The sequence below is a fragment of the Mirounga leonina genome, unplaced genomic scaffold (genome assembly GCF_011800145.1).
Source record: "Mirounga leonina isolate KUSES-001 unplaced genomic scaffold, KU_Mleo_1.0 Mir_129, whole genome shotgun sequence".
NCBI classification, from domain to species: Eukaryota; Metazoa; Chordata; class Mammalia; order Carnivora; family Phocidae; genus Mirounga; species Mirounga leonina.
The window spans coordinates 78,285,828-78,306,617 of NW_023270323.1; the positions used below are offsets into that span (position 1 = coordinate 78,285,828).

Consider the following 20,790-nt stretch of genomic DNA (forward strand, 5'->3'; position numbering starts at 1 on the left):
CCCGGGGACACGGCCAACGGCAGAGAGGGGCGGGCCCCGCCCAGGGCACACACACAGTCCGGCTGGGCTGGGCGCAGGGCTCGGGGCTCCAGGCCTCCAGGCCAGTCCCTTGTCCCCCTCGTCACACCGCCACGGACCAGAGCAGCCACCCCGGCAACAGTGCGTGACCTTGTCTGGTCAGGCCCACTACCCGGCAGACGCCCAATAAACGTTCCTTAAATCCCATGGGAACAGGACACACGTTTGACGACCTGAAGCAGTGCATATGGTGCATCAGCACAGGGAGTGATGTGTGTGACAACGTCGTCTTTCAGTCCCCGTGCCCGGGCTAAGTGCCAGGTGCTACACTCGGGGGTTTCCATCGGTGACCATCACAGAGCAGGGAACGCGGGCGAGGAGCATGGCTGGGGCTTGAACCCAGGCCGCCCCATCGCAAGCCCCAGCTGCGGACTCCCACCGAGGGGGTCTGGGAGGGCCCAGTTGGTCCCGCCAGGCCCTGCCTCAGCAGGCCAGCTCCCGTGAGACCCCGCCAGCGTAGGGCCCGCGGCCAGGGGCCTGCCAGGACGCCCCCAGTGCACGCTGGCCAGTCAGGATCCCCGGCTGCCCCCCTCCTGCCCAGGCCTCTGAAGACGGGCCTGCAGTATGACCTGGAGACACTGCCTGGACGGGGCCCCCGCTACCCCACCGTCCATGGTCAGCAAGTCGGATCCAGCAAGGATGGCCACGGGGATCTGAGAGGTCACCGCCCCCCCCGACCTCTCCTCCCTGCTTGCTGCCCAGCAGGACGCTACCCACGATCCAGATCCTGCTAAGCACCCGTCACCTCTACTCCACTCATCATTTCGTCCTGCACAATTGGGAACTGGCCTCTCTTGACAACTTTGCAGATGGGCAGACAGGTTCCCAGGCCAGGACTGGACCCAGGTCTCACCAGCCCTTGCTCTCCCCGCTGCGCCGCGCTGGGTGGGAGGGGCCAGCTCTGGGGAGGCGAGGCCCTCCCAGACCCGGTAGGTGTGTGCGGTCTTCCAACAAGACAGTTCACCTGCCTCCACGGGGCCCCTGCTCCTCAGACCTCCCTCCCAGCTGCCCTGTCTTTACTGCTCGGAGCAGCCGGGGGACCGGGCAGCTCAGGGTGCTGGGCACGAGCGCCCATTTAACCTCAGGACCCGGCTCTGGCTCCCAGCGTGGCTGGAAGGACCCTCCTTTGCCCAAGTGGGATTCGAGCCCTCTGTTTTCTTCCCTGTCAGCGGGCAGCCCTTCCTTGTGGTCTTCAATCCCTGCCTGACCCTCCCCAATGCCTGGCCAGGTCATCCCCATACTCCCGGTGCCCCAGGGGCTTGCATGGCACATGGAGACCCTGATCCCCCCACGTCTAAAAACAGCTACTTGCGCCCGAGCCTCCAAATCCCATGGCAAATTGATGGGTCCACTCCAAAGTTCAATTTAAAATCCCCCACCTGCTCCCTGGGGCTCAATGCCACGTCTCCTCTGTCCACCCAGGACGCAGGGGTGAGTCTGTGGAGGGGGTGGGGAGCCTGCGGGATGTCTGGCCGGGGCTTCCAGGCCCCTGTTCTCCCTTCCTCCCTGGGATCGCCAGGGCCTGGCGAGGGTGACACCATCTGCCAGAAATACTGGGCTGGCCTGTGGCTTGGTTGGAAGGCCACGGGCAGAGTCCGACCCCAGCGCCCGCCCAGGAATCCCCATGCTTCCCTCCCCTGTGCAGGCTGTGGGTCCCACATGCTGGCACCCACCTTCCATTTCTGAACCCCATGCCTGCCGTGTCCAAGAGTAGAACGCATCTGGGAACGTGCATGGCCACCTGGGGCCACACGACGTAGCCCTACTTCGCCTGTCACGTGGGGCTCCTAGCACATACCCAGGCCTTCAGCTGCATCGCTGGGGTGCCAATGGGCCCGTCCCCCAAAGGCAAACATACGTGAGCTTCCCGTGCAAAGATTTCTCCTTCCTCGAGACACAGGTGGCCCCTCCCAGCCCAGCAGGCGTCTGGGGGTGAGGCTGGGTGGCCCTGTGCCTCCTGGGCAGGGGGGCTGCCAGCAGAGCTGAGCTAGAAGGGGCAGTGGGTGCTGCTGAGACAAACTACAGCCCCTGTAATCTGGTAGCTCTGGAAGTACACAAGCAAACGCAAGCTGTACAACGCAGGTTGGTTCGGGGCGGACGTGACGATGCCCTCCATCCGTGACGTGTAGACACACCAGCTCCAGGCCTGCCGTGACCACCCCCTACCGCAGAGAAGGAGCCCGTGGCCCAGAGACGCTCAGTAGCCTGGTGAGCTCACACAGCCCCTAACTGGTGGGACCGGTTTGTCCCTCCAGGACTTTGCCCCCTGCACGATCTGCCTCCTCCTGCGCCGTCCTCCCACTCGCTGGTCCACGGAAGGCTGGTGGCAGGGGAAATATGTCCTGAGCGTCTAATTAAAACCGGGCATCCAGAGTGCTGGCCGGGCGCCCAGGGAAAGCTGAGATGCGCAGGAGGGTTCAACACGCACACCACACTCCCACTCCTTCTGCCAACCTCACGTCCCCCGGGGCATTTTACTTGTACCGACGGGGCCCCCGCGCACAAACCGACGTCGGTGGGTCCCATCTGGCCTCCGAACTCGGGCAGACTGGGGTTCATTTACGCCCGGTCCTGCAGCCCGTTCATGGTGACGGGCCCCCTGGTCCGCCTGGTCAGGCCCGGAGGTGTGGCCTCCGGATGTCACCCAGTGCTGTGTGGGGGCCCAGCCCCCGCCCCCCCCCAGACAACAGTTCCTTAGGTTTCAACAACAAAAATAGCTGCTTTGGGGGGACAGAAATAATACTATTCATTGCCACAAACCCAAACAGCACCCAGAAGTCGAAGAAGACTTAAAATCCCCTGCTAATCTTCAACCCTGAGGTTAACCACCATTTAGCTCAGTGGCCATTCCGGGCGGCAACTGTGTGCCACGAACATGTTATGTGCATGCATGTACCACGCAGACACATGCCTACAACATGTGACGTGACAGGATCCACGATACGACTTAATAACAACATGATCTTTTCAGGGAGCAGAGCCTTGTCCTCATGTCCCGTGTCTCCAACAATCTCCTAAATTCCTGAGCAGAACCTGCCCCGCTTGGCAGAAGGGGCTCGGTGTGCCCTTAGAAAAGTTTACCAAGATACAATTCACAGACCATACAATTCCCCTATTTAAAAGGCACAGTTGTATGATTTTGAGTGTAAAGTTGAGCCCTGAAACACACAGGGGTTAGACGCACCAACCAGTTGAAAATCCAAGGATAACTTCTGACTTCCCAACACCTTAACACGACTCGCCTCCTGTCGACCAGAGCCTTACTGAGGACGGAAACAGTCGGTTAACACATATCCCGTATGTCACATGTACGATATACTGTATTCTCACAATAAAGTCAGCTAGAGAAAAGAAAGTGCTGTGAAGAAAAGCATAAGAAGGAGAAAACACATTTACGGTACCGAACGTATATGTGCTGAAAAAATCCACGTATCAGTGGACCCACTCAGCTCAAACCTGTGTTGTTCAAGGTCATCTGTACTCGCAGACTGGTGTGTCAATCAGCACAATCAATTTTAGAACATTTTCATCATCCCGAAGAGAAACCCCTTGCCCATTACCGTCCCTCCCCATCCCGCCTCCCCCTCCCCTGGTGACCGATGATGTACTTTCTGTCTCTACGGATCTACTCCTTCTGGACATTTCATACACACGGATCTTCTGCGTCTGGCTTTGGAAGAATGCAGAATGTTTCCATGCTTCATCCACGTTGTGGCGCGAGTTGGGCTCTCCAGGGCCACTATTATTCCATCATGTGACCACGCCCCATGGTCCATTCGTGGGGTGAAGGGCTCTGGGGCTGTTTCCACCTGCTGGCTATTATGACGACTCAGGCACAGCCCCTTCGGGGTGGACATGGGTGCCCCTGTCTCTTGGGTACCTCCGTAGGGGTGGACTGGGACTTGGCCATTCATATGGTGACTCTGTGTTTCAGCACTGGAGGACCTGCCAGACCTCTTCCTGAGTGGCTGTGCCATCAGCCCTTCCCGCCAGCCGCGGCGGGTGAGGGTCCAGAGTCCCCGCATCCATGTCTGGACGACCGGGCTGTGGAGCAGGTGCATGATGGCCACCCACAGCGGTCTTGATCTGCATCCGGGACGACCAGGGGTGCTCATTCGTGCTTGCGTGTCTCCTTCGGAGAATCGTCTGCTCAGACCCTCGGTCCACGTCCTGTGGCCGTCTCTCCGGACAGCGACAGAACTGAGTCCTAAGGGTTGTTTACTGCTCTTGGCGAGAGTCCCTAATCCCACACGAGGTCAGCAAACCCTGTCTCCCACTCTACCAGCTGCTTCCATCTTCTTCATGACGTTCTCTGCAGCAGAAGAATGTTCAGTTTTCGCGAAATCCAATTGATCTGTGTTTTCTTTTTTTTAAAGATTTTATTTATTTGACAGTGAGAGATACAGCGAGAGAGGGAACACAAGCAGGGGGAGCGGGAGAAGGAGAAGCAGGCTTCCCGCTGAGCAGGGAGCCCGATGCGGGGCTCGATCCCAGGACCCCGGGATCATGACCTGAGCCAAAGGCAGACGCTTAACGACTGAGCCACCCAGGCGCCCTGATCTGTGTTTTCTTTCACTGCTCGTGTCCTTGGCATCGTGCCTAAGAAAGCGCTGCTTCATCTGAGGGCCCCGAGCTTTCTGCCGACATCGTCCTCTATGGTTCCGCTGCGAGCTGTTTCCGCCTTTACTATAATTCCACAAAAACGGAATCACCCCTCACCACCTTTGTAAACAGCAGAGCTCAAGCAGACTGCCTCCCTCCCTTCGTGTCAGACCCCCAAAGCTTATCTGTGGGACTCAAGGCTCCTAGTTGGAAAAGCAAGCCTCCCCCTCCAGCCAGACGGTCTCGGCCATGAGGGCAGTTACCTGTCTCTCCTCCTGGCATCCCCATGGAGCGTGGCCTCCACACCAAGGACCTGTGCCCGTGGAGGCCGCAGGCAGCAGCTGAGCAGTGGGAGAGCCTCTGCGGCCCGCACGACTCCAGATGGACGCGCCGGAGGGTCACGTGGGAGCTGCCACACTCCTGCCCCAGGAAGGGCAGGGCCAACCCCTTCCTGACACACTGAAATAGACTCCCCCACCTCCCCCCAAGATGCACCTGTTTCCCAGCCGTCCGGGAAAGGGACTTTGGAAAGACACGCGGCGGGGAGGAGGGGCGGGAGGGCCAGGCCCACGGCCAGGTGCGGGCAGCAGGTGCGAGCCCACCCCGGGGCGGCGGGGGTCACAGCCTGCGCCCGCAGCTGGAGCCGCCTAGCAGAGCCCCACACACTGGGGGCTTCACAACAGACGTTATGCTGCCGCGGTTCTTGAGGCCAGGAGCCCCACGCCGAGGTGTTCCCAGGGCCGCACGCGCTCCCTCCGAAGGCTCCGGGGAGGAGCCTTCCCTGCATCTTCCAGCTCCTGGGGCTCCAGGCGCTCCCGGGCCTGGGGTCATGTCACAACCCCCTCTGCCTCTTTCTTTATGTGGCTTCTCCCTGTGCGTCCGTGTGTCCTTTCTGTCTCTGGTAAGGACACCAGTCACGGGATGGATGACCTCATTGCTATCCTTACCTTAATCACATCTGCTAAGACCCTTAGTACAAATAAGGTCTCATGCCAAGGCTCTGGGTGGACACGGCGGTGGGGGGACCTTTCTACCCCTCTACACAGCCCCACTGTGTCGTGGGGAAACCGAGGCTGGAGGAGCTTTGGCCGCACATGTCCCCACTGTCCCTCCACCAGCTTCGGCTTTAATGTCCCAGCGTTAGACCCACCAGCCGCGCCCACGGTAAGCGCTGCTTGGACCCAGAGCGGCCGCAGGGAACGCACGGGCGTGGCCCATGCGGGCCCAGTAAGCGGCGCCGGATGCCACGGTCGAGGGGTGAACCACAGCTTGGGGCGGGCCCCGTGACCCCTCTGCAGACCCCCAGCAGAAACCGCCTCATCCCCCAGCGCTGAGGAGTCGGGAGCAGGTGCCGGCCGCCGGAGTGGAGCTTTCCTCATCTGTCATCGGCCACGATGGTGTGACATGCCTACCTCGCCACCCAGTGAACAGGACTGGTGACACGCAGCCTCCTGCGGGAAGCCCCCGGGGCATGTCTGCAGCATTACTACCCAGACCCGTGGGACCCACGCATGGGCACAAATCATGCATCCCAGGCACGGAATTATATCCTCTTCGGCCCATAAATGAGAGGAGATTCTGCGATCCATGCCCTGCATCCCCGTGCCCAGCTTGGGGCGGAAACCAAGACGGTGACGATGACTTCAGATGACATCAGCTCCCCTCTGAGCACTCAGTGAGTCCCATATGCTGCCCCATACCCAAGGCAGGAGCCATCCCATCCCTATTGTCCCTAAGAGGAAACCGAGGCAGAGAGACAGGTGGGGTACAGCCAGCTCTGGTGAACAAGAGGGGGTTGTGGGCTTTGAGTGTGAGGGTCTGGCAGGGCCCTCTGCGTGTGGCCAGCGCCCTAGAGGGTGCCCAGGAGGGAAGGACCGGCGGACATGCAGAGGCCAAGGGGCAGCTAGCCTCTGGACCCCGGGAACGGCCTGCATGAGGTTGGAGAGGAGACGTTCCCGGCAGGCGGAAGACCCCCGCTCCTTGGGCCTGGGGTGCTCGATGGGGTGCGAAGGCATGCAGGGACGAGGACATCCTAGGCCCCCAGTCAAAGAGTGGGTTTTCCCTGGGGACCGGGGGCAGCGCTGAAGGATTTTGCTCAGGTGGCAGAAAGACAAGTGTCCTGAGAGTGGCTTTGGGTAACAGCTCTTCCCTCCCACAAGCAACACCCCCACCCCAAATCCAGCAAGGAGCTGGTGGCGGCGGGGGTCCCATGAGCCTCTCCCCTCCCCGACAAGGTGGAACCTGGGGCTCCCAGCCTGAAGACAGCAGGAATGGACCTGCCCACTGACTTCCCCTGGGAGAGCATCCAGCCGGGGCCAGCCCTCTGCCTCCTGGCCTCCCCCCGCAGAGCCTCCCAGCCCAGGGCCACACCCTCCCCAAGGTCCCCAAGGGTTCCCCAAGGCCTGACACCTTCAGTCCATCTTGGCTGGAGGCCAGAACACCCACATCTGCCCTAATGCTGTCAGATGAGCCTCCCAAGAGAGAGGGGCTGCATCACAGTGGGGGGCTTCTTGGACTCTGGGACCCTCGGGCAGAAATCACAGTGCAGGCCTAGCTCTGGGTGCCTTCCTGGGCTCCGTTCTTCTCCGGGTGTCTGCCCCAGCCCCCAGCTGCCTGGTGTCTGGCATGGATCCTCCCACAGAGTCCCAGCCCCCCTACACCATGCTCCCCCATCTGCAGTGGCTGTCAGGTCCCTGGGAGGCTGCCCCTGGCTCATGGGGACACTGAGGGTGGAGGCATCCCTTACCCAGAGGCCCGGGGTTCAGAGACTCCTGGCTTCCTCTTCCATAGCCTCAGGTGGTTCCCAGGGCCAAGGGGTGGAGGGGTGCCTGCACCCTGCACCCATGGGGAGGAAAGGCTATGGATTCCCAGCTTCATGGGGGATTCCCACCCCTTGGCCTGGGCCTCAACCTTCAGCCTTCAGGGTCACCAATGTGGTCTGAAGGCCAGGGACCAGGACCCCCATGGGCTTATGCTAATTTGCAATTTGCACATCCATCTTAGAGCTGTGATCCGCAGGGCTTTGGGGGAACAACCCTCTCCCCTCCCCAGACCCTGCAGGAGGAACTCCTCTTTTGCTCTAAAGATGTGGGGTGTGTAGGAGAGCTTCCTGCCCGACCTGGAAACTTCTGGGCAGATGCTCAGGAGAGTCAAGAGAGGCAGACCCAACACCATGAACACCCATGGGCCTCAGGGCTGAGGGCACTGAAAGCACGGGGCCGGGCTCTCTGTCCCTGGTGGGTGGCTTGCCAACTGTTCCCACGGCAGCACCTGGAAAGGGACGTGCCCATCAGAGAGTGGCCCTGTGGGGACAGGTGCGCACACCTGTGGGAGGACTGGGTGTGGAGCATCCTCAGCCTTGCTAGAGCCTAGCTCGGGAACAGAGCATCCTCCTGCCCCATAACATCGTGTTTGCTCACGTGGCTGGTTGTGGCCAGTGACACTTTGGAGGCAGTGACAATGTGCCACGATGCGCCTCACGCGTCTCCACCTGCCCTACCATGCTTCTACCCTTGAACAAGGAGAACATTCCTGGGCCAGCGCGCTGGTCCCAGGAGGCAGATTCGAGAAGGAGCGGAGCCGCCACACTGAGCCCGGCCTGCTCAGCCGCGCCCCAGCCAGCACGCGGGCCCCGTCTACGCCTCTGAGTGCTGGGCTGTTTGTCTCGCGATGTATACGTCTCGCACACTGCTGTAACAAACTGCCACAAGTCAGTGGTTTACCACAGTTCTGGAGGCCTCAAGCCCAAAATCAGTGCCACTGGGCTAAAATCAAGGTGTTCTCAGGGCTACCTCCTCCTGAGGCCCTGGGGAGACTCTGTTCCCTGCCCCCTCCAGCTTCTAGGGGCGGCTGGCCCTCCTCGGCTGTGGCCACGTCACCCCATCTCTGCCTCTGTGACCACGTGGCCTTGTTTTCTGGGTGCCTGCCCCTAACCTCCCTCTCCCTCCTCTTCTAAGAATAATTGTGGCTGCATGAAGGGCTCATGCGGGTAACCCAGGATGATCCCACCGCTACATCCTTCACGCAATCCCATCTGCAAAGACTCTGTTTTCCAAATAAGCCCATGCTCCCAGGTCCCGGGGATGAGGACCTGGTCTATTTTGGAGGGGGTCGTTCTCTAGCTGCCACGTGCAGCAACAGCTTATGGGCAAGTACATATGTAACAATTCTTTTCGCCAAACCAAACCCGCTCTCCTTACTCACGATGTGCCCTGCGGTTTTTCCACTCAGTTCCACTTCTTACATAACCAACGCGGCTCTGACCCACTGAACTGATTTCGTGCCCACAAATGGGTCGCCACCAGCAGCGTGGAAAGTTCTATCCCAACTTCCACACCTGCCAGGGTGGGGGACCCGAGCGAAACCGAGTGATTTAAAGCAGAGAGAGAAATGCGTTCTTTCTGCACAGCGAGGGTGGGCGGACTGATAGGCGCCCAGAAGGATACCCTCCACACGCACACACACACACACACACACACACACACTCGAGGACGTGGTCCCGGTCACCCTGCCTCATGGACGGTCCTCCCCCTGCCACCCACGCAGCAGCCCACACCCCAGCAGCAGTGGGGCTCACCGGGTGGCTTGGGAAGGGGCTCTGGGCGAGAGGAAAGGAGGGCACGGTCCCAGGCAGCCCCAGCTTCTCCACCTGCAAGGATCCCCCGCTGCTTCCTCGCCCTCCTCCCTGCACACCCCTGCCCCTGCCCCACATTCCAGCGTGATCCTTCTCTCCCCGACAGCCCCACGCTGCTTCCCCCAATCACTGCTCTGTCAGGGCATTCACCCACATCCTTACCAACACTGATAAAAGAGAGAAACAAATGAGATCAGGGCCTGGAACTCTCCAACAGATGGTAGAGATTTTCAAGGTCACTGTAAAGCAAGGAAGATGCCAACACTTTTTTAGGGGCATAAAAACTTAGGTCTGGAGGAATGCACAACATCATCCAGGCCCCGGGCACGGATTCTTAAGGCCTGGCCCTGGCCTCTGTGGAGCACTCAGCCCCCACACCAGCTGCATGCTGGACGCCTCTGCCTGGAAGCCCCCCATGCAACTCATAATGGGAAAAGAGAATGCTGAGCCCTTTGTATCTGCTCCCACCCACCACTACGTTCACCTCTCCTTCTGCAACTCAGGCAGACCCCGGGTTTGCAACCATCACTCAGCTGCTGGGTGACCTTGACCCAGAGACTTAACCTCTCTGAGCCTCAGTCTCCTTTTCTGTAAAATAGGGATGCCTACTTATCGGGCTGCAGGGAGATAAATCACAGGTTTTATGTGAAAGCGTCTGGCGCCCAGCCTGGCATGCAGTGGCCCTTGGCAAATGACGTCTGTCTTTCCCAGCTAGCCATGGCATCGTTTTTCCACAGCTGTGGTCACAAATGACCCCACACTGAGGGCTTAAGCAGCAGAAAGCTATGTCCTCACTGTTCTGGAGGCTGAGGTCCTGAATCGAAGTGTGGGCGGGGCCACGCTCTCTCTGGAATCTGGGGGGGGGGGACCGCCCCTGCCCTCCAACACCTGTGTTGCTGGCCATCCTGCTTCTCGGCCTAGAGCTGCAGGACAGCCTTGTGTCCGTGTGTCTGTCTGCCTGTCTGTGTCTCTGTTCTCATTAGGACGCCTGTCACCGTGGATCGGACCCACCCTGCTCTACCATGACCCACTGTAACTAGTTACCTCTGCAACAGCCCTACTTCCAAATAAGGTCCCATCCCAGGGTACCAGGTCCCAGGGTTAGGACTTCAGCATATCTCTTTGGGGACCTTGTTCGACCCAGAACACAGGCATTCCCATTTTCAGCAAAATCATCCACGGCCTCGGAGCGGCCGGCACAAAGCGTGGACATCCCCTGTCGTGTTCTCCCCTGCACTGCAGAGGGCGTCCCTTCTCTCTACCCCCTGCCTCCCTGCCCCCCCATTTCTCTCCTGGTAGAGACCCTGCCCCACCCTCATTGGTCCTCCCCTCCCTGGTGGTCTCCCCTCCCTGCCAGACCCCCAGGGTTGCAGCACCGAGTGCCGACTCTGGGGGCTCCTCTGGCCTCCCAGATGGAGACCAAACTCCTTGCTCTGGAGCTGGACACCGGCCCCGCTGGGACCTCTCCAGACGCCGCAGGCCCTGCCTTCCCTCCCTCTTCCACCCTGCACAGCCGCTGGGCACCGCCCACTCGCCCTGTTCACGTGTGCTTGGGCCCTCATCACAGGGTCTGCAGGACCATCTGCACTGTGCACGCCCCGAAAAAGTGCTTCCAGGGCCCCCAAGGTATCGGCGAGGAGCTGGCTGCGGCGGGAGACCCCTGGACATCCCGGGATCGGGCCAGGAGGGAGATGAATGTCCCATCGGCGCCACGGAGCCATGGAGCAAAGAGTGCATCCACACTGGTGGCGAGGGCCTCCCGGGTGCTCAGTGCTGCGTGAGGTGCGAGATGCTGGGGGCTTGTCGCGTGAAGCTGGCAGGCTAGTGGGGCAACAAGGGGAGACAGGGCGACTCTGAACTTGCAGGTCCGACATGTGATCGCTGAAACGGCCGAGGAATGTGGGTAGTCGCCTCGGCCGTGGCTGTGCGTGGGGTGCAGGAAGGCGGCTGCTGTGTCCGGGGGCCCGGGGGGCCTCCCCGAGGTGACACAGAAACTAAACTGCTGGCTTCAGAACAAGACAGAAAAAGCTTCAGAGCAGATGGGGGTGGGGAGGGGGGCATGTCCAGCACAGGGATCAGCAGCTGTGAGGACCCTGAGGCCAGGAGGAGCCCAGAGCAACAGGAGGCTGTGGGAGGCCCAAGGGACGGCCCTAGCGGCGGGGCAGGCACCTCGGCGGCCCCCAGAGCCACCATCAGGGCAGCCCGGCCAGTGAGAAGGCTGCGCTGGGGGTGACCATTGCTGCCGCCCCCGCGGCTACACCCCACGACGTGCCCGCTGCGCCCCTCCCAGAGCACTCGCCCTTCCGGCCCGTGGGGAGGCCATTCTGCCCTGAGCTCAACAGCGATCCATCTCCCCGCCTGACAAAACACAGCCCACACACCCATCTGCCTCCTGAGTCCATAAAGACAGACAAGCAAGCGATAGAAAAATAAGCAAAAAAGAGGGCACAGGAAATCCGCAGAAAGACAAGTGGCCCGGAAATGTAGAGAATGCTCTCGGCGCCCCAGTACCGGGGGGAGGTGACTCAAAACTGGGAGGAGCCCCTTCCTATTTGCTTGGCAAATGTGAACAGATGGACACTGTCCTGCGCTGGGCTAGGAGGGGACGGGGACAAGGGACTCACACGCCCCTTTCGGTAAAGGTACAATGCGGGACAGCCTCTGGGGAGAGCGGTTTGCCAGAAGATACTCCCATTTAGCAATTGCATTCCCGGACCATCTCCCACGGGTCTACCTGCACGTGCGTGCAAAGGTGCACAGGGACGCATCCTCACCTCCACTGGGTGCTGCAAATCTGATCACACGTGGGGCCAACGGGCCTGCGCTCCTCCGACGCAGGTCGCAGGGCTTGCCAAAACGCTCAGCCCGAGCCCCCTCGCCAGTCACCTGGCCTTTCCTCTGTGTGAGTCAGGACGGGGCCCCACGCACCCCATTCGGCCAGCCCAGCACAGGGCAGAGACAGACCCACTTGGGGCTCAATGAGCAAACCATCGAGCAAGAGAACGAACACAGACAGGCCACTGGGTGCTCCCCAGGAATCGTGGTGACGTGGGTGCCACACGTGGCTGGTCCTCCACCCAGCACCCATCTGTGCACTGGGGACACACAAAGCACCCAGCTACAGTAGGGCCGGGGGGAGGGATGAATGGAGAGTCACATGTAACGTGCTCTGCGAGGGCCTGGCGCCTGGTCCCCACTCGTGGCAGGGCCACAGGACCCGCCGCAGAGCTGCTGACAGAACCGCTAAAACCAAGACCGCACATGATTCACCACAGCCGAAGTGGGAGCAACCCCAGCGTCCACTACCAGGATAAACAAAATGTGCCGTGTCCGGGCAATGGGGCATTGTTCAGCCTCAAAGAGGGCACGGGCCACGACATGGATGAACCCTCCACTTACACGAGGGACCCAACCAGTCAAATCCACAGACAGAACCAGATAGTGGGGACCAGGGGCCGGGAAAGAGGTGGGGAGCTAGTGTCCCCTGGGGATGGGTTCAGTCTGGGAAGACGACACAGTTCTGGGGACGGGTGGGGATCCCGGCACAACACCCTAAATGCCACTGAACTGGACACGTAAAAATGGTTAAAATGGTAAATTCTGTGTTGGATAGGTTTTACCACAATTAAAACAAAATGTGTCAATAGACGCTTCCTGTGCCGAAGGCAGAGAAACTACAAAGCCCGAGGGAGAGGGGCTGCCCCTGATGTCCCTCACCCACCGGAGGCCCTGTGTCCCCGTGTCGTCTGAGTAGGGCCTATGACAGGGGCCACCCTCTGAATCACGCTCACAGGGACGAAGGGAAGTGGAGGAAAGAAAGTGAGCACATTTTCCAGCTCAGTGCGGCTAGGTATATACCTTGGTGTCTGGAGTCGCGTCCTGGACCGTGCAACTTTCCCAAGTATGGCTGTGTTTCCCAGCTGAGGCCTCGGGGAACCCCAGGCTGCCCCGCTCTCATGCAGACACTTTCCCAGGTCCTGGGAGCCGTGGCCCTGGGTCACTACCCCCAAGCCGGCTCAGGCCTTTAGGGGCGAGCAGGTGCACGCTGGTTCTGAGGATTCTGAGGCGGAGGGGTGGGGGGGCCACGATGGGGATGGACAGGGTCGGTGAGAGTAGGGGGAGACAAAGGGCCTCCTGTGGAGTCCCTGGTTGAGGGAGGTGGACAGGAAGGGCGCAGATACGCCCACCCAAGGGGACAAGCATGTACATCAGCAGGGGGAAGGGATCAGGGGGAGCCAGCTGGAGGTCGCCCAGGGAGCAGACGCTGGCTGATGGAGCGGGGCAGGGGCAGCGGAAAGCAGGTCCCCCAGGGCAGGAGGAGGAAACCCCAAGAGCTTCAGCACGGCCTGGGCACGGACACTCACGAGGAGGTGACGGACCCTGCAGTGGGGAGGGCCCGGGTCTCAGCCCCTCAGCCAAGCCCAGGAGTCCGTCCCTTGATCCGGCGATCCCGCTTCTGGATTGTGCCCAAAGGAAGGGAAAGCGAACAGATCTGGACGCCCCTGGGTTCACAGCAGCATGATTCGCAACAGCCAAAAGCAGCCGGGTGTCCATCAACAGGTGAACGGATACGCACATGCGGTCCACCCAGCGGAATGTTACTCTCCACCTAGTGAAGGCAAGAGAATGGGCCCAACGAAGCACAGAAAACCCGCTCGGAGCCACCAAACGTAAGGTTAGGGGCAGACGCCACGGACGGTGTGTGGGCAGGAAGGCATGGCGTGCCACCCGAAGGTCCACGCAGAGGGAAGAGCAGGGAGAAAATACAGCAGTGGGGCCCGGGGTGCTCCTGGGCGCTGGGAGCCCCAGACTGTTCCTTTCCGGTTCATGCATCGGCTTTTGCAAAAATGCATGCGTGTCATTTGTGATACTATTATTCTGCCGCTGTCCATCCTCCTGGGGATGACGAAGATAATAGATCAACTCTAAGAAACATGAGTGAGGAGGACACCCCCGGAAGAGCTTGGGGCCCCTCGGTGAGGTCCTTACTACCCGGATGCATGTGGGAGGAAGCAGAGAGCTGGTGGTGGAGGTTAGCAAAGAAAGAGGTTCCGGCTGGTCAGTTGGCGGGGGTCAGGGAGCGTGCTGTGAGCACCAGGGTGTTCGAATCAGTGCAGATGGGGCCTGGGTGTGGGAACGTGTCCTTCAAACCTCTTCTCTCACTGAAATGGTCGGGCGACACCTGATGCCGGGCGGACACTGCTCCTCCAAGGGGATTCAACCTGGCTTGGAGCTCAGCTGACCGTCACCCCGGCCCCGCCACCTTCTACACACCCCCGTGCTTCCAGAGCCATCTGGGGGCGGGGCTGGGGCCCGGGGCTGGGGGACAGGCAGCCCTGACTCCCTCTGGCCAGGTGACCTCGGCTCCTGCCTCCCCCACCCCACTCCTGAGGATTCTGGGAAAACTAACGGCGTCACAAACACCCCAGAGCTCAGAAGAAGCAGGGGCTATAATCTTATGGAAGACCCGCATGGCCCCGCCGGTCCGGGCCCCAGACGTGCCCTGCCGTTAGTCACCAGCCCCTCGTCCTCCTGCGCAAGACCACAGCCACCGGGCCGGGTTCAGAGCGTCCCCCCCGGCAATTCATTTCCCTTCGCCAGAAGCTCGTGGGCACCCAGGGAAACGGCCTTTCCCAAACACGAATGCGATTCGGGTCTATTTGTTCAAGCAGAATCGAGTAATCGATATCTGAATAACTCAGCTTCCACGGATGACGCTACGGGGGAGGGCAGGTTAGACGCATTAAGTATTCGGAGCGGATCCCCTTGCAGGTCTGTGCCCAGGAGACCTCTTTGGAGGGTGATTTCGAGCGCTAAGTAAAAGGACACTTGTCAATAACGCGCTCACGGTACTGGCTGGCCACGCCGTCCCCAGGGTTCCTCGTGACGCTCCTCTCCTCCACACGCTCTGGTCCACGCATTCCAAATCTCCAAATGTTGGGCCTGAGCGCCGAGGGGATCTGTCACCTCGGACAGAGAACGGACAAGCATCTGAACAAGAGCTTCTGCTCACGGGCTCCTAGCAGCAAGTGACAGCAATACCCCGGCACATTCCGCGCAGCTCCCCTCCCACCCCCGCACCACCCTGCTCAGGGGGAGGACAGGGAGGGGCCTAGCTCCTCCGCAGCAGTGCTGGGGAGGCATCCATGCTGGCCCAGGGGGCCGTGTCGCCTGCCAAAGCTGTCCGGTCGCTCCCACGGTGGCCAGTGACTGTCCCTACCCCCGCAAGCCACAGAGCCCGGCGGCTAGAGGCACTCCTCTCCAAATCACTGTGGCCCCAGAGTCAGGCACGCTGTGGGAAATAAGAGGTTCTATTCCTGGCCCAACCCTCTTTCCCAGAACTGGGAAAGCCAGGGTCCCTGGGTCTCACTGGTCTCTGGCCCCGAAGCCCCGCCCCCGCGCTTATCTGCTCCCTGGCCAGCCCCCCCCCCCCGCAGGACCGCACCCCCAGGGGGCAGGGATCCCGTGGGCCTCGTGCGGCTACCCCACCAGCCCCCAGCTGGGCCCGGGCACCGAGGCCCCAGCAGCCCAGGCGGAGCCCCTCCGCCGTTGCCATGACTCTTCAGCTCCGACCCACAGGGCACGCCCCGTCACCGGGCTTCACGGATCGCACACACCGCCCCAGGACCCGAAGAGCCGCAGATTCAAGATGTGTAAAGCCTGAAAAGAGGCCACTTCTGCTATTCTTAGGTGCGCTGACCAGGACAGCAGGGCTGTGGCCAGGCTGCGGTGCGAGTCCTGCTGCACGGGAGGGGGTCCTCACCTGCACCCTGGCCTCGCTCCTGCCCAGCTGCAGGCAGGTGCCACCTCCCACCCCGAGGACAGCGCCCCGTGCCTGAGCCAGCTTCAAGGGGTCCCTGGGCCCTCAGAGGAGGTCGACCCCACGTGGCCCTCAAGGAACCCCAGTGCAGGGGGCGAAAGGCCAAGGAAGACAGCTCGGCAGCAGGAGGGGAGGACAGGCCCAGGGCCTCGGCACTGGCAGTCCTTTGTCACTCCCACCTCCCTCTCTCACCCACAGGGAGCTGCAAGCCCTCCCTGGCCCAGGCCACACCAGCTCTCGGGCTTTTCTCTCTTGCAAGGGATGTGACACCAACAGTCCCCAAATCTGGCCCCGAATCATCATCGGAATCACCGGCACACTCGTGGACCCCACCAGCCTTTTCAGAATAGCCAGGAGTCTGTACTTTGCAGAACCGAGTCCCCAGGTTCCCTCTCCTCCTCCTCCTCTCCTCTCTGACTCATCAGCTCCTCACACGGTCACTGAGCACCAGCTGCCAGCCAGGTGCCACACGGACAACCACAGTGCACGAGAGGCAGACGGGCTGTGGGGCCAGCCGGGTGCCCAACACCTTACCCGGGGCCTAACCTGGGGCACGGACAGAAAGAAGTCTCTCCAACACGCCCTCCACTTGCTCCTCTAGGGCTCTGTACCTGACGCTGGATACCCTTCTCCCACTGCTTTGTCTGAGGGTACCTCTTTCAGGAAGCCTGCCAGGATTTCCCTGTCATCACAGGTTCACCAACCACCTTCTCTCTGTCCCCAGAGCCTCCCCGAGAAGTGCTTTCTTATGGTGCGTTTTCATCATGCACTGTCTGCCTTTCTCTCAGGCCTGGAGGAAGAACTGAGTCAGGGCCACCTCCAGCACCTGGCCAGCAGATCGATGCACGCCAAGTGAAACCAGCACCCCTGCCAGCCACCTCCCCCCACGGATGCCGGGTTGGCTGGCGGCGTGTTAGAAGGTGTCGCTGTCCATGGGACCCAGGGTGGGGCCCCACCTTTGAGGCAGAGGGAAGGGTCTTCTGTGAAGGGGCTGTCCTTCCTGATGTCAGTCCCCCCCAGGGAGAGGCAGGTCCTCACAGAGAGAAGTTGGCGGGAGAGGTCCAGGGAGAAGCCCTCCTCCTTCCTGTTGGCCCGTGCTGTGCTTGGGAGGCAGGCTGAGGCCAGGGCTTGCCACCCCCCAAATCCAGAGCAAAGCCCTGCTGAGATCCCCGCTGGGCCGCAGGAGTACCCCACAGAGTGAGGGGGAAAGAGGCATCCGAGCCCAGAGCAGGGCATCTGTGGGGGAGCAACTCCCCAGGCCCCTGGGGCCCCCAGGGGCACAGGTGGCTCTCAGGACCCCACTTTCCAGCAAGATGTTCCTTCCAAGGTACCCAGCTTGGAGGCTGTGGGTCATATTTTAAGAAAAACCATGATTTCTTTATACGACCCTCTCAGAATGCTTCCCGCCCCCACCCCACAGCTCCAAGTGGTGCCAGCAGCCGATGGGGCCCCAGCCCAGCGGCTGAGCAGCAGTAACCCCTGCCCTCTGCAAGCTGGGGTGTGGACACACACACACACCCTTGCACTGAGCGCAGAGAAGAGCCGCAGGGACCCGCAGGGGGTCACAGAAGTCCTCGGGTGCCGGAAGCTGACACCCATTTAATGCAGATTCCAGAAGGAGGGAGGTTGCTGTTCAGCAGAAGCCCCGAATCTCGAAAGAGAATGCCCTAGTTCAAATGCCAGCTCTCCCAGACCTGCTGGGTACCCGGGGCAGCTTTCTTCCCCTCACATGGCCTCCATGTCCCCACCTGGAAAGGGCAGTGGCCAGGGCGCTCAATGACTAATACTTGCCCAGAGCTGCTGCAGCTGGGCCACACTCGGCCACCTGCGAGCACCGCTTGGGAGAAGCAGAACACTCAAGAACTCAGGAGGAGACACGCACCCCAGGACAGGCGCCATGCGGGGTCCTCCGAGAGCCAGGCGGGCCCATCTGAACCCCACCTCCCCCCCCACCCACCGTGTAAGCAGCCGGGTGACCTTGGGCGGGTGACCTTGGGCCTCCCGCGTGGGGGATGCGCGACGCGCAGCGCTGGAGACAAGCCAGGACAACTTCTCCACCGCGCCCCGCACTCCTGGATGCGCAGCAAATGGCAGACATTGATTTTTATTAGAGGAATCAAGGCCTCCCTGAGCTCCGGTCCCGGGGGTGCGGGCGGGGCTCCCGGGGCCAGCACACACCCAGGATATATTTAGCTCCCCGCCGCAACAGGCCAGGGGCAGGCATTCCAGCCGAGGACGAGGACGCACAGTTTCCAACCAGCTCTCAGGCCCCCCCGCGACCCCGGAATCCGCTCCGGTGCTGCCCGCCTGCTCGTTTGTAGTGGGAGCCTGTGTTATCCTGAGCACGCACACACACACACACACACACACGCACACGTCGGATGCGTGTGCCCGTAGCCTGCGGGCACCACCCACCGCCCTAGTTCCACTGTGAAAACGCGCCTCCCAAAATAGAGAATGCCATCCCTCGAGCCGGAGCTGGCCAGCCAGGCAGCCGCTCCCCAAGCAAGCCTCCTCGAGCGAGATCCTGTCTCTGGCAGATCCGTAAAGTCAATCAGCAGGAAAAAATAAAACAGTGCAGCATTAGGAGGAAAGACAAAAGGGCCCATAGCCCTATTGCATTTGGATGTATTTTCTTCTAGGGGTTTTTTCTGCAGATTTTCTAGAAACAGGGTATAAAATGCCATGTCCCGTATTCTTCATTCACAGCCAGCAGCGATGCCCGAGGCCCACTGATCCTTCATGGTCATCTTAATGGCCGCGTACTCTTCTGCCTTTGTTAGCAGCTCCCCAAGACCCGGGGCTCCCCAAGACGCTATCAGAGGGTCGCAGGGTCAAAGCCATTTCCGTAATAAGACTGAAATGTGATTTCCCCTCTCCACTTCCACCTGCTCCCGAGAGGCAAGTTCTGCAGAGGCTGGTGACACGTGGCATCACGGATGATTGAACCCAGGCTGGACGTGAGAGCCCAGCTGTCCCCTATTAGGCCGGACACTAACGAGATTTGCAAAACTGCAGAGCGATGCGTCTCTGGTCACTAAAAATACGTTCACACACAGAGGGCTATGATCCAACAGATTAGCAAAGATCTTAGAGTTTCCTCCATTTTAATTTCTAACTCAGTCAATATCGATAAATACAATGTGCTCAGAAGCTCTTTGGGGCCCTCAACAATTCTGAGTTGGGGCCCTCGAGTCTGGGCGCCGCCGCTGCGGATGGATAGTGATCTACGTGCCCAGCGTCCCGGGGCCGGACAGCCATGGGGCAGACTGCACCAGCAGCCCGGCGGCGAGCGAGGCTCCGCGTCTACATCTGAGTGTGTTCCAGAGCCTTTGCAGAAAGATTCCCAGAAGCAGCAGTTCCTCCATCAAAAGGCAGGAATGCATTTAAGGCCCGAAGCGTGTGCCTCATTGCTCCCCTAAAGCTCGTACAAACTGATGCCCCAGTCAGCAGCCTGTGACAGCATCTAGCTCACGGGGTCTGGGGTGTTTAAACTGAGCCGAGTTAAGAGTAATTTGTTTCCTAGGAGCGGTCATTCTCTCAAACCCTCAGCCAGGCTGGAGGCCCCATGGGGAGAGGCAAAGGTGTGGGTCCCAGAAGTGGCATGCTCCAGAGGCTGCCTGCTGAATGCTGGGGGGGGGGTGCCCTCCCATCGCAGGTGTGATCAGGTGCAGGGTCTGGAGATGGGGAGCATCCTGGAGGGTCCAGGAGGCCCCGATGTGGTCACGAGCATCCCTGTGGGCTGGAGGCAGAGGGAGGCTGGATACACACAGACGGGAGGCCTGGGGGGAGATGGGCAGGGGAGGGATGTGGAGTCGCTGCCCAGGAGGCTGGAGGAGGCAAGGAGGGCGTTCTCTCCGGAGCATCCAGAGCAGGTGGCCCTCGGGCCGAGAAGGGATTTGGGGTGGCAGGAGATGGGGGCTGAGGCAGGAAGGGGAGAGGCACCGTGGGCGGCAGGACAAAGCCTCACACGGCAGCCCTGGGCCTCTGCAGGGCCTGCCTTGGCCAGAGGGGACTAGAGGGCCTGCAAGGAAGGGCAAGCACGGCAGCACTGAGTACCAGGAAGCCCTGTCCGAGGATTCCAGGGCTGGCCTGCGGACTGTTGGCGGGGCACCCTCTGTCCCTCAGCACCAGGAGCCCCTGCCCACCCCGGGCTGCACCCCGGGCCCACACCGCGCCCTACTCCCTCCCCCCAGAGATAGGCAGGGAGGCGCCTAGCTGGATGTGTGGCTTCTGGCATACAGATCGCATTTCCTGATTTCTGCAGCACCCTGGGGTGCGTGTAATTCTGCACCCCACAGCTACTCCTGAGCACTTGGCAAGCCAGGCCTGGCTTCAGAGCTGCAGGCGGGCCTCTGGGTCAGAACCACAGAGGAGGAGCTGGATCAGAGGGCCCTGAGGGCCCGTGAGTGCGTCTGGGCTTGAACAGAGGAGCCCTGGGGATGCAGCAGGGTGGCAGGCCCCCCACTAGCGTTCACATCGGGTCACCCACGCTGACTTCCCCTCCTCGCTGCCCGGCCCGGCTCCTCGCGTGTGGCTCACCCACTCTGGCCACACTGGACAGTCGGCTGATTAGACTATGCCAGACCCCTCCCCACCCACCGGGGGGACAGACTGTGCCAGACCCCTCCCCACCCACCAGGGGGGCAGACTGTGC

The 20,790-nt window shown here is 60.9% G+C and overlaps 1 protein-coding gene across 20 annotated transcripts in view; it reads right to left on the reverse strand.

Annotated features, from left to right (window-relative positions):
- Window positions 1–20,790, reverse strand: part of ABLIM2 (actin binding LIM protein family member 2) — a 144,720-nt gene that overhangs the window by 115,397 nt on the left and 8,533 nt on the right. For 19 of the 20 annotated variants that reach the window (XM_035005379.1, XM_035005381.1, XM_035005377.1 and 16 more), the window contains exon 1: window positions 4,944–5,062. The exons of the other annotated variant lie outside the window; for it this stretch is intronic. In XM_035005379.1, coding sequence (XP_034861270.1) covers window positions 4,944–4,968 — 25 coding nt within the window. In that variant the 5' untranslated portion in view covers window positions 4,969–5,062. Of the gene's footprint in view, window positions 1–4,943; window positions 5,063–20,790 lie in introns of those variants that run through there. 20 annotated transcript variants of the gene reach the window in all.